Below are 13,504 nucleotides of genomic sequence, written 5' to 3'. Positions count from 1 at the left end.
CACCCCCCTCATTCAGTCCCTGGCAACCCCTCCCCAGACCCTGCCCACTCGCCCACCTGTCCTGACCCATCTCTCTTCTGTGCCTGATACCCAAACATTCCTTGTCCCCACCAGCACATGAGGGCCCTTTTACTGCTTCCCATACAGTCTGATGAGGCTTCCCCAAAAGCAGTGCCTCTGGAGACCTTCAGAGAGCTGCACATGGAGGTGTGGGTGCAAGAAAGCTTCCTCAGTGCTGGTTCACAGCCACACAAGTTCCCTCATATGCACACCACAACCCCCCTTCTCCCACACACCACAAACACTCTCCCCCCCAGACACATAACACCACCCACCCCCACACTCCCAACATCCACCCCTACATCCACACCACACCTTCCTCCCACACACCACAACCCCCCTACACATAACACCACCCCAACACACCACAACTCCCTCTCCCCATGCATCACAACCCCCTCCCCCATACCCAAATAGCCACTCACACACTACACCTCCCCCCACACTACACTCCCCCCATACATAACACTACAACCCCCTTCACATAACACCACACACACACCCCCCACAACCCCCCTCTCCCCATGCACCACAACCCCCCCATACCCAGACACACCACACCTCCCCAACACATCACACTCCCCCCCCCACAACACTACAACCTCCCCACATAACACCCACACACACACCACAAACCCCCTCCCCCCATGCACATAACACTCTACCCCTGAACACACACCACATTCTCCCTCTCCCACCCCCACCCCCCCACAAATACCCACATACATACCACACCTTCCCCCCCCACACCACAACTCCCCTCCCCCACCCACCCACACTCTTGCTGGGAGGTGCTTTTCATGGGCGATTTGGTCCCTGCTGGAACCCTACCAATGATATTGAACATGCAGAGCGGGCAGGTGTGGTGCTGCTGCAGCCAGGGGTCGACACACTCTCTGTGGAACTCATGGGAACAGGAAATAATCCGCAGCTCCTAGACAGAGACAGAGAGGAGGTTTGGGTGGGCAAAGCAAGGTCCCTGGAGGGAGCTGGATATGGGTGAGGAGGCGTCTCCCTGCTCCATGGATCAGCCCTGATCCCGCACTCTGGGCGCTTCCCAGTGTATAAAACAAGACCACCGAAGCATCTGGCTCCGAGCATACCAGCCCATGCCTTTGCAGCTCTGGGGTCTGAGTGGGGCACACATTGCAAAGCCCTCTGGAGGAATGTCCTGTCAGCAGCCAAAGTCCCCAGTGCTGAGTGCAACCGGTGCAGCACCCCTTGGGGAGAGGCATTGCTCAGGGAACCAGGCCCCAACCCATTAGAAGCTTTCCCCACACCCACAGCTCTCCCTGCAAATGTCCTGGCAGCCAGGCCGGGCCATGGAGCTCCGGAGTCACCTGGTCCTGGAGAGAGAGAACTGATCCCTTGATTCCAAGGCCAGAAGGGACCACTGTGATCATCTAGGCTCACCCCTCCACAAGACAGGCCAGAGAACTTCCTCGCAATAATTCCTAGAGCAGATCTTAGAGAAAAACCTCCCATCTTGATATAAAAATCATCAGTGATGGAGAATCCACCACAACTGGGTAAGTTGTTCCAATGGTTCATTGCTCTCGCTGTTAAAAACACACGCCTTATTTCCAATCTAGCTTCAGCACCCAGCCATTGGATGGTGTCACTTTTCTCTGTTAGTATGAAGAGCCCCAGATCAAATATTTGTTCCCTGTGATCGTCACCCCTTAGTCTTCCCTGTGTTAACTGATTGCCAGCAGGGGAGCCACGCTCTGGGCCAGCGTCATGTCTGAAGGCTCCCAGTGGCAGCGTGTTGCAGTAATCTGCTCTGGAAGTGACAAAGGCCAGGATACCTGGAGAGCAGCCAGGTTCACACACCCAGCAAGATGGTGCTCTTGGCATTAGGCATCACCTGAGCATCCTGGAGCAGCCTAGGACAGACCCCCAAAGGACGCAGGCCCATATTCTCAAAGAGATTTAGGCACCTAATTCTGGATTTCAATGGGAGCTGGGTTCCTAAATCTCTGTGAGACTCTGGGTTTAAAGCCCTCCCAGGCCCCCTCTCCCATGCTGGTACATTTGCCATTTACACAGAGTCCGTCCAGCTGTGCAGCCCCCCTCCCAAAAGCACCTCTGCCCAGAGAGTTCAGAGCCATGATTGGCCAGACTCGCTATCTGGCTTCCACTCCAGCGTGAGCTCGTCCTACCTGGCCCTCGCTGAACTCCTCCAGACAGATAGCGCAGATGGAGGCTGAGCTGCAGCTGCTGGCCGAATCCCTTAGGGCGGCCTGTCGGCACCGGGCCTGGAACTTCCGGATGGCCAGCCGGCTGATCGCCTGCATGGTCTGCTGCTGCAAGGAGTCCTGGGAGAGAAAGGAAAAGAGAACTAGACTGAAGAAGTGGCAGAGTGAAGAGAGGACTGGCCCCTCCTGCATAGCTAGGACGAAGATACACATGTTCCACCAAATTACCAGATATGAAAAGCTAGGGCTCTCCTTTCACCAGCCACGCTACAACCTGCAGCACCAGGCTGGCAATAAAGGCAGCTGCAACAGACAGAGACCTGGCAGCTGGTCAAGGCAAACCGTGAGGCAGCATGACCTAGTTGTCAGAACAGGTCACTAGTCTTCAGGAGACCTGGCTTCTATTCCTGATTCAGGTTGTAGTCTGGGCCCAATCCTCCAAACATGCCCACTAATTCTGAGTGCCTGATGCCACTCACCCAGTCCTCTGATTTGTCTGTGTCCCTCTCTATCCTGTCCCTACCCTCCAGCGTATCTACCACTCCTCCCAGTTTAGTGTCATCTGAAAACTTGCTGAGGGTGCAGTCCGCGCCATCCCAAGGATCGATCCTGGGGCCGGTTTTGTTCAGTATCTTCATTAATGATCTGGACGATGGCATGGACTGCACCCTCAGCAAGTTTGCAGATGATACTAAACTGGGAGCAGTGGTAGATACGCTGGAGGGTAGGGATAGGATACAGAGGGACCTAGACAAATTAGAGGATTGGGCCAAAAGAAACCTGATGAGGTTCAACAATGACAAGTGCAGAGTCCTGCACTTAGGACGGAAGAATCCCATTCACTGTTACAGACTAGGGACCGAATGGCAACAGTTCTGCAGAAAAGGACCTAGGGGTTACAGTGGACGAGAAGCTGGATATGAGTCGACAGTGTGCCCTTGTTGCCAAGAAGGGTAACAGCATTTTGGGCTGTATAAGTAGGGGTTCTGCCAGCAGATTGAGGGACGTGATCATTCCCCTCTATTTAGCATTGGTGAGGCCTCATCTGGAGTACTGTGTCCAGTTTTTGGGCCCCACACTACAAGAAGGATGTGGAAAAATTGGAAGGAGTCCAGCGGAGGGCAACAAAAATGATTAGGGGGCTGGAGCACATGACTTATGAGGAGAGGCTGAGGGAACTGGGATTGTTTAGTCTGCAGAAGAGAAGAATGAGGGGGGACTTGATAGCTGCTTTCAACTACCTGAAAGGGGGTTCCAAAGAGGATGGATCTAGACTGTTCTCAGTGATGACAGATGACAGAACAAGGAGTAATGGTCTCAAGTTGCAGTGGGGGAGGTTTAGGTTGGATATTAGGAAAAACTTTTTCACTCAAAGAGTGGTGAAGCACTGGAATGGGTTACCTAGGGAGGTGGTGGACTCTTCTTCCTTAGAGGTTTTTAAGGTCAGGCTTGACAAAGCTCGGGCTAGGATGATTTAGTTGGAAATTGGTCCTGCTTTGAGCAGGGGGTTGGACTAGATGACCTCCTGAGGTCTCTTCCAACCCTGATATTCCATGATTCTGTGATCCTCCAGATCATTAATGAAGATACTGAACAAAACCGGCCCCAGGATCGACCTTTGGGGCAATCCGCTTTATACCGGCTGCCAACTAGACATGGAGCCATTGATCACTACCCGTTGAGCCTGATGATCTAGCCAGCTTTCTATCCACCTTATAGTCCATTCATTCAATCCGTACTTCTTTAACTTGCTGGCAAGAATACTGTGGGAGACCGTATCAAAAGCTTTGCTGAAGTCAAGGAATCACATCCACTGCTTTCCCCTCATCCACAGAGCCAGTTATCTCATCACAGAAGGCAATTAGATTAGTCAGGCATGTCTTGCCCTTGGTGAATCCATGCTGACTGTTCCTGATCACTTTCCTCTCCTCTAAGTGCTTTAGAATTGATTCCTTGAGGACCTGCTCCATGATTTTTCCAGGGACTCAGGTGAGGCTGACTGGTCTGTAGTTCCCTGGATCCTCCTTCTTCCCTTTTTTAAAGATGGACACTACATTAGCCTTTTTCCAGTCACCCAGGACCTCCCCCGTTCACCATGAGTTTTCAAAGATAATGGCCAATGGCTCTGCAATCACATCTGCCAACTCCTTTAGCACCCTCGGATGCAGCGCATCCGGCCTCATGGACTTGTGCTCGTCCAGCTTTTCTAAATAGTCCTGAACCACTTCTTTCTCCACAGAGGGCTGCTCACCTCCTCCCCATGCTGTGCTGCCCAGTGCAGCAGTCTGGGAGCTGACCTTGTTCGTGAAGACAGAGGCAAAAAAGGCATTGAGTACGTTGGCTTTTTCCATGTCCTCTGTCACTATGTTGCCTCCCTCATTCAATAAGGGACCCACACTTTTCTTGATCTTCTTGTTGCTAACATACCTGAAGAAACTCTTCTTGTTACTCTTAAAATCTCTTGCTAGCTGCAACTCCAAGTGTGATTTGGACTTCCTGATTTCACTCCTGCTGCCTGAGCAGTATTTTTATCCTCCTCCATGGTCATTTGTCCAGTCTTCCACTTCTTGTAAGCTTCTTTTTTGTGTTTAAGATCATCAAGGATTTCACTGTTAAGTCAAGCTGGTCGCCTGCCATATTTACTGTTCTTTCTACGCATTGGGATGGTTTGTCCCTGCAACCTCAATAAGGATTCTTTAAAATACAGCCAGCTCTCCTGGACTCCTTTCCCCCTCATGCTGTTCTCCCAGGGGATCCTGCCCGTCAGTTCCCTGAGGGAGTCAAACTCTGCTTTTCTGAAGTTCAGGGTCGTATTCTGAAGAAAACTGTTGATGCCCGCGACCCAATGGAGCTGGGAATGAGGGGTTTGGGGTGTGGGAGGGGCTCAGGGCTGAGGCAGAGGGTTGGGGTGTGGGGGTGGAGCCAGAAATGAGGGGTTCATGGTGTAGGAGGGGGCTATAGCTGGGGCACGGGGTTGGGGTGCGGGAGGGGGTGAGGGCTCTGGGCTGGGGGTGCAGGTTCTGGGATGGGTCTGGGGATGAGGGGCTTGGGGTGCAGGAGGGGGCTCTGGGTGGCGGGGCTCAGGGTTGGGGCAGGGGATTGGGGCGCAGGGTTGGGGCACAGGCTTATGTGGCTCCCAGTCAGCGGTGTAGTGGGGGTGCAGAGGGAGGCTTCCTGCCTGTCCTGGCACTGTGGACCGTGCTGCACCCCAGAAGCAGCCAGCAGCAGATCCTAGGCAGAAGGGTGCAAACAGCTCCACACAGCTCTCACCCACAGGCATCACACACCTCCTAGCTCCCACTGTCCAGGAACTGGCCAATGGGAGTGCGAAGCCGGTGCTCAGAGCAGGGGCAGTACACGGAGTCCCATGGCCCCCCACCTAGGAGCCGAACCTGCTGCTGGCTGCTTCCAGGGCGCAGCGCGGTGTCAGAACAGACAGGAACTAGCTTGCCTTAGACAGGCAGCACCGCCGACGGGACTTTTAACGGCCTGGTCGGCGGTGCTGACCAGAGCCACCATGACCCAGTGCCTGACATTCCGTGACCTGGTTCTGGGTCGCGACCCGCAGTTTGAAAACCACTGTCGTAGGGCAGGGGTACAGAAAGGCTATAAGTGCAAAGAATTAATGGCACTAGAATTAGTAATGCCAGTTGCTGGAAGAAAAGAGACTAGAACTCATAGGATCCTGGCTGCCTGTATCTTCCCTATGCGAGGAGGAGGAGAATCTGGTTTGCCCAAGCCCCACCTGGAGCACTAGCTTCGGCCCTGGCACGTGTTAGAGGAGGCTGAGTGGGGCACAGGCTCAGTGCTGGTAGAACATTCCGAATATGGGTGCAAAAGTTTTGACATTGGGAAAAGCTCCTGGTTCTTTTATGGAAAACGACTGCGCTGTTTCCATTCTAACTTTCAAAAATGTCCAACCTGAGGGAGAGCCCAGACATGAGGAATTTCTGCCTGAGGTGAGTGTTGGGCTACCTCAGCTCTAGGCGTTGCTGCTGCTCCACCTGCAATAATCATATAATACCCCAAATCTCAACTCCTCTGGGACTTACCTTCCTGGGTACTGAGCTTTCCATTCTTCTGCTTATCTTTGCTGCTATGTGTCATTTCACTAGAAGACATGCCAGCTTATCTTTCTATTGAGTCTGAAAAAACTGGTTCTGTCAGAAATGGGGAAGTGCTGAATCTCAGGGCAAGGGCGGGCGGTGTTCTTTGTTCTTTCCATTTTCTAGTGGATTACACTAAAATGTAGCTATTTTTATCTGAGTTGTGGTCCTGGCCAAGAAAGTTACTCAGGACTTTTGGTGCCCAATCTCAGATGCCTTAAACAGGCCTGGGGCACAGAGGTAGCTGCTTAGCCCACATTGAAATCCAGGCCCATTTCAGGTGTCTCTAGTCACATGTCACTTCTGGATCGCTTGGCCAACAAGGTATTCAGGAAATGGGCTGTCAGGAGTGACTGTGTTATCCTGTAGAAAAAGGAGGGTTTCCAAATTTGGAAATATTTCCGTACTTGGAAAGTCTTCTATGTAATGTATTGGTTTTCATCCCAAACACTAAAATATTTTAATCTCTCTAATGTTAGAACAGGCCAGTGACATCAACTGGCACCGAGGACAGGGTTAGTTAGTGAGCTGGAGGACTTTGCCAACATTTGTGTGTAAATGGCACCTGCTCCGGAGAGCTGGCTGAGAAGGTGCTGCAATGCACAGGTACAGCAATGTCTGGGATGAGTGCAAACCACATATGACGTGACTGGTCCCCAAAACCCAGGGCTGGAGTTTGGCTGTACTGAATCACTACAGGAACCCAAACTGCTCACATTGTTTGAGCTGCAACGGGACGCTCGGCTTGTGTAGACAGGTCTCCTCTTTCTCAAACACACAGACACTTTCCCCATCACGCCCTTCCTTAGACTAGCTGTGTGCAGAAGGAACCCCCACTGCTCCCCTTTTGCTGACAGAACAACCAGGTTCTGAGCTGTCTCCACACAGTCTTACCTGAGTTCTGTTCCAGTGACACTTGGTGCGAGTGACAAAAATCAGAACGATCACGATGACAGTGCTCAGCACTGTGAGAAGAATCCACACATCATAGTCTGGCTGTTGGAGAGAGACAGAGGATCCGTTAGCCTGGTGTCTGTGCCTGATAGGAATGAGAGCAGGCCAGGCTCCTGATCTCTTCATGATCGTTACCCTTCAGACATATGAGGGGTGCCCGGCCAGACTCACCCTCCCCTATCTTCATAGGGAAAAGAAAACCGGTCTGAGGTCCTCTCTGCAAATCTCAGCCAGCCCCTCTTGGTGCCTCAGCTCGCTAGGCTTTGCTCTGCAGAGCAAAGGGCTGGGCCTGGTACCAGATAAAGAGAGAAGAAATTTCCTTAGATGACATGGGAGGTTTCAGAGCGAAATTGCCAATGAGCCGAAGGGGCTTTACAACCTTCAGTAGCCGTGGGCAGCCTGAGCCACAGAGGGGGAAGAAGGGCCCCGTCTGGCTCTTGCAGAGGGCCAGGGTGTCGCTCCCATGGAAGGGAGGCACAGCATTGCTCCAGAGCTGGCAAGATTGACCTGGAGTGGAAAGGAGAAGGGGGGTACGACATGTTCCTCACCCACGCTGGCTGCTCTTTAACCTCAATCTTCACATGCGCTTCTCGATTCTTGTTCACGACGCCCATCAGAAGCTCAGCATCATGGCCCCAGATCAGAACCACAGGCTGACTCAGGCCCCTGGGTTTCCTCAGCTGCAAAGAAACAAGCTTGTTCATGAGCTGGCGCAGAGCACAGCCTGAGACATGGGTGTGATGGAGATTTATCAACACCCACAATCAAATGAGGTGTGGGGGAATGAGCACTGCTGCCCAGGACAAGTGCTACAGTCGCTGCCCAGAACCCATGACATGGTATATTTATTATTGACCTTCTGCTCCTCCGTCTGCACCACGGGGAAGCGCCTCATCCCCCCACACCCTGGCTCCTGCCCACCTCTCTGCTCTTGCTTTTGCTGCTCCCCTGCCTGCCCCTTCACTGTCCTTGTCCCTGCCTCCTCTACAGGCACCGCTTGACCACATCTCTTGCTTTCCTCTGTCAACCCCTTTCCCAAATCCGACAGGCTTCACCTCAGAGCGGGGGCGATGTTTCGTAACCCTGGCAAAAAAATAATAAACACTCTGGTGTGGTTCATTGCCTTTACCCCCGGCCCTGCCTCCAGTCTCCTGCACCGTACGTTGTCTGTCTCATTCGTAAGCTGTCTGGTGCGGGGCCCTTTTCTTTATGCTGTTCCTGCTAGTAAAGTGCCTAGCACAATGCTGGGCCTAAGGAATGAGTGAACAAATCAACCATGAAAAGTGATGGGGCCAGTGCCAACGATCAGTGCCACATTCCTTTTTGTGTACACTGATATTGCAGCACTGATCTGGGCACAGTCTCTCTAGCCCACATCTGAGCTTTCTTCGCTCACTCACCTACGTTTGATTAGTACTATATTCTGGTCAGTCATTATTCGACATAACTAACGCTGCCTGCCTCATGCCCATTTCAGCAAAAGCCAGGTCTGCTTCCTCCCATGGAACTAGTTGAGGCTGGTCTTAGAACGCAATGTACTTGAATCTGTTACACCCTGACAAAGGTCCAGTGTTCTTCTCACTAGAGTAAAGTGTTCTTGTAGATAACAGCCACTTTATTTTATACTCACTTCCTGTGAATCTAGCACCACAGGAACTGGAGTCTATTTGTACCTATAGGCTGCAGGTCTCGTTCCGCTTAGCCTGGTGACAAAACACTCGCAAGCAGCATTGACCACCCACTTACACAACAATAACAGCTACTCCACACAGGCCTGAGACTTGCTCCGTTCCATTATTGTGTCACATGGGGTGGGAGGAAGCAGCCCCCTTTGTGTGAGACCAACACAGTTTATCACTGGCAGAGAAAAGAGCCGGCGAACCCTGAGCTCTTTGCACACAGCTGTAGTTCGGAAGTCTACTTGGATTAATTCTGAAGAGCAGCAATCTTTCCTGAGACTGGATTGTCCCACACTCTCTCACTCCCACCATACTTCACCACGAACTCTCTCCAGATCTCTCCCTACCAACCATGCTCGCTCTCTAAACACCCAATGTACCTCCTTGTGCCCTGACTCTCTGTAGGGACCAAATGTCCCCCCTCATTTCTCCTTAGGGAACAGATGCTCCTCAGTGATCCTGTGTAATGTCAGTGTTGTAGATGTTTTACCAGTTGTGATAGTCTATATGGCTCCCTCATGGGTAAAGGTTCGGCTGCTAGCATTAGGACTCTGGAGGGACTGCACTTGGCAAACTCGATGCCTGAACAGTTTGGCTGCACAAAGCAGGGATTATGTGCATAAATGCCTGCTTGAACATCTAGTTGTGTGATGTAGCTAACCCATTAGGGAAAGGCTTTGTGCGAAGTGGGCTCTCCGTGTTTGGGATGAGCTGGGGAAAGGTCTCTGTTCTATGGTACTGAATGGAGGAGCCAACCTGCACCATCACCCCTTGCCTCAACCCCAGCTCTGTCCCTTCATTTCTGCAGGTCCTGGCTACTATAGAGAAAGGGGAGCCTGGACTGGAGCTATGTGTATTTCAGGACAGGATGGTACCACTGAACTTTTTCTGAAGGTATCAATAGCGTTTGTACCTGGTCAGCGGCGCTTTCATCATCTGTGATGTCGAAGAGGATGGCACGAGCCCCCCGCTCCCCTGCTAGCTTCGCCTGTCCAAAAAAACAGACCAAGAACTTGAGTGGATACTTCATGCTGCACTTATGTGTTTTGCAAGGCTTGCTAGTCTAGCAGCCAACACACAACAAGATCCAGAGATTAGAAGCTGAAGTCAGCAAAGTCCAGCTAGAAACAAGACATGATATTTTAACCATGAAGCAATGACCCGTTGGAGTAGCCTCCCAGGCATGGAGGATTTTCCATCCCTTGGAGCCTTGAGGTTGAGACTGGCTATCTCTAAAAGATCCACTCCAGCTGGCCCACAAGTGAGGGCCCAATGCAGGGCTTGCTGGGGGACGGTCTCTGGCCTGTGCCATACAGGAGGTCTCAGTGGACAATCAGTGGCCTTCACATCTATGATGGTTACTGCAGGAGACTTTGTACAGAATGTGGCTACAGCACGATCTCTCAGCACGTTTGTCTACATTGCAGCTGGGCGAGATGGACACATGCTAGCTTTGCTTGAGGTAATGCGCTAAAACAGCAGTGTAGCTGGGCTTGCATGGATGGCAGTTGGTCTAGCTGGCCGGGGGGCCAGGCAGGTTTGTCCCCCGGCAGCTCGCCTGCACTGTCGCTTATGCCACCCTCGGCTACACTGATATTTCTAGCGTGCTGGTGCCAGCGGAGCTAGCATGTGTCTGTCTACCTGCACTGGGAAGCACCCGCCCAGCCGCAGTGTAGACATACCCTGGGTTACATACACCTGTTAGTTCCTAGGTCTCCTTCGTGCCCAGTCCCACGTTTGCATCAACACAAAATGTGCCATTACACTACAGTACACAGTGTCCAATGCACATGCAATTATACACACACAAACACACTCACTTAGGCATCATCACAGCATGTGTGCAAACACACGTGAAACACACATGTACATGTACCCAGACATTGTCATGTTTACATATCCATGCACACATTCATTCGTTAATACTTAGACCCGTGCTCACAGGACACCCACTCACTTACACACACAGTGCCATGTCCGTGTCTGTATACATGTGCATGTACACACACATACTTACACATACACACACACACCTGCAGGCATATACACACACAAAGACATGCCCATGTCTGAACACATGCACACACACATATACATGTATATACCTACACTTGAACACACATCTGCATGCACAGACACACGTTTCCTTGCACACTGAGGCTCATCACACACACACACACACACACACACACTCTTTCAGTCCAGCACATCCTCACCCCCCTCAGTGCTGAGCTGGGTTTGCATCCTGCAGGCTTACATGGTGCAAATATAGCGATAGGATGTGAATTTACTTGCTTTCCCCTCTTCTATATAGAAAGCCTCATTTATCCCACAAAACAAAGGGGAACTGGATCAGGGTTATTGCAAACAAAAAGATCAATGGGGCGTTTCAGCTTCCAAAGAGCCGACAGACGGGAGGCAGGATAGTGCAGTGGTTAGGACACTAGCCCAGGACCTGGGGTCAAACTCTGACTCTTTCATAGAGGCCGTGTGTGACCTTGAGCAAGTCACTAGCTGCTCTGTGCCTTAGCGGCTAGCTGTGCAGCAGGTACTAGCCTTTGTGATGCAGTAGGGACTGTCTGTGTGGGGAGTGGGAGAGCAGGGGAGGACTTTAGGGGATGGACGATGCCAGGGCCTGTAACCTGAGCTAGGTAAGGGAGGGGAAAGGTCAAACACCTTTGCCCGGGAAGGGGAACAAAGGAAGGGAGTGGCAGGAGGGAAGCAGTTTGAGTTTGGAGTTGGGGCTGTGTGGGTGGAATTCAGGGTATCCTAGCTAGGATCCAAGCACCCTGAAAGCCCAGAAGGACTCGGTGGAGGGGTCCTGACTGTGCCTGCAAGCTCTGCTGTAACCTGTGTTCCTGTTGTCCAATAAACCTTCTGTTTTACTGGCTGGCTGAGAGTCACTGTGGGTCCCAGGAAGAGGGGTGCAGGGCCGGACCCCCCCACACTCCGTGACAACTGGTGGCAGCGGTGGGATATACTGCACCCCGTGGACGGCGCTTCCTGCAGTAAGTGACCGGGGAGCAGTAAAACGAAGGGGTGGTTAACCCCTGGGAGTGTGTGCCCAGTGAGAAGGACTTTGCAGTAACAGGGTCCCCCGGGGGATTGCAGCGAGCGGTCCCAGGGGCGGAGGAGTCTGCAGCTCGACCCTGGCAGAGAGGTGGTGACCTCAAGAAGGCCTGGTGCACTAGGGGTCCCCCTGGAAACCATGGGGAGCGGCGAGCACCCCGGCCTGTGAGTGGCCAGCAGGAAGATGTATGCCAAGCGGCGCAAGTGTGACCTGGTGGAGCTGTGTAAGCAGAGGGGGCTGCACCCAGGGAGGCTCAGCAAGGACCAGCTGATTGCCCAGCTGGAGCAGGGAGACCGCATGAATGAACGGAGCCCTGTCTCTGAGGGAAGCAGCCGAGCAGATGCAGCGCAGGCACCAGTGACTGTCCCTGCTGGGAGTGGTCAGCCGGCAGACGAGGGCTTCCCGAGACCCCCCCTTCCTAGGCGTAGAGGAAGGGCGGGGAGGAGCCCAGTGTATACCGAGGGCACCGTGACACCCCCGGCCAGCAGGGGAGCCTCACGGCGAAGCTCACCCCCCAGCAGGGGTTCCTCCCGGCAACGCTCGGCATCCGTGGAGCGGATGCGGCTGGAATATGAAAGGGAGCTGAGACGGGAGGAGCTCGAGTTAAAGAGGCGAGAGCTGGAGGAGAAGGCGAAACAACGTGAACATGAGCGGGAGGAGAAGGAGAAACAGCGTAAACATGAGCTGGACCTGGCCCGGCTGAGGAGAAGTGAGGCCCCGGCTGCGGTGAGTGAGGGGGGACCCAAGCCTACAAAGAGCTTTGATAAGCACTTGCTGCCCCGGCGTAAGGAGGGGGAGGACATAGATACCTTCCTGATGGCCTTTGAGAATGCCTGCGAGCTGCACAGGGTTGACCCTGCAGACAGGATCGCAGTTCTCACCCCCTTACTGGACTCCACAGCCGTGGAGGTGTACAGCCGACTGAAAGGGGCGGAGGCAGGGGACTACGAACTGTTCAAACAGGCCCTGCTCCGCGAGTTTGGGCTGACTCCTGAGATGTACCGGAAAAAGTTCCGGAGCCAGCGTAAAACCCGTGAGGTTACATACCTACAACTGGTCAACCGGGCGCAGGGGTATGCTCGCAAGTGGACAGCTGGGGCCCAAACTAAAGAGGACCTGCTTGACCTATTCATACTGGAGCACCTGTACGAGCAGTGCCCGTCCGACCTGAGGCTGTGGTTGATGGACCAGAAGCCGGAGAACCCGCAGCATGCAGGCCAGCTGGCCGACCAATTTGTGGACAGTCGGGCAGGGGATGGCAGGGAGGAGTCTCGAAGGAGCAAGCCTGCCTCAACGCAGAGAGAGAGTCATCATGGGACCTCCCAAAGGGGGCCTATGGAGAACCCCCCCAAAAGGGGAACATCCAGCGGCAGGTCCCTTCGACCCACTCAAGGGGACCCACGAGATATGGGCTGCTATCGCTGTGGCCAACAAGGT

At 53.1% G+C, this 13,504-nt stretch overlaps 1 protein-coding gene across 3 annotated transcripts in view; it reads right to left on the bottom strand.

The window, feature by feature from the left end:
• Positions 1 to 13,504, bottom strand: part of RNF43 (ring finger protein 43) — a 129,635-nt gene that overhangs the window by 27,476 nt on the left and 88,655 nt on the right. For 2 of the 3 annotated variants that reach the window (XM_050928926.1, XM_050928924.1), the window contains exons 3-7: positions 9,911 to 9,985; positions 7,867 to 7,998; positions 7,259 to 7,360; positions 2,223 to 2,378; positions 892 to 994 (exon numbers count right to left, since the gene is read on the bottom strand). In XM_050928926.1, coding sequence (XP_050784883.1) covers positions 892 to 994; positions 2,223 to 2,378; positions 7,259 to 7,360; positions 7,867 to 7,998; positions 9,911 to 9,985 — 568 coding nt within the window. The remainder of the gene's footprint in view (positions 1 to 891; positions 995 to 2,222; positions 2,379 to 7,258; positions 7,361 to 7,866; positions 7,999 to 9,910; positions 9,986 to 13,504) is intronic. The other variant, XM_050928925.1, reaches the window with a different exon arrangement.

Source organism: Gopherus flavomarginatus, chromosome 19, assembly GCF_025201925.1.
Source record: "Gopherus flavomarginatus isolate rGopFla2 chromosome 19, rGopFla2.mat.asm, whole genome shotgun sequence".
NCBI classification, from domain to species: Eukaryota; Metazoa; Chordata; order Testudines; family Testudinidae; genus Gopherus; species Gopherus flavomarginatus.
Note: the sequence above shows the minus strand (reverse complement) of the source record. Positions and strands in the feature narration are given on the sequence as shown.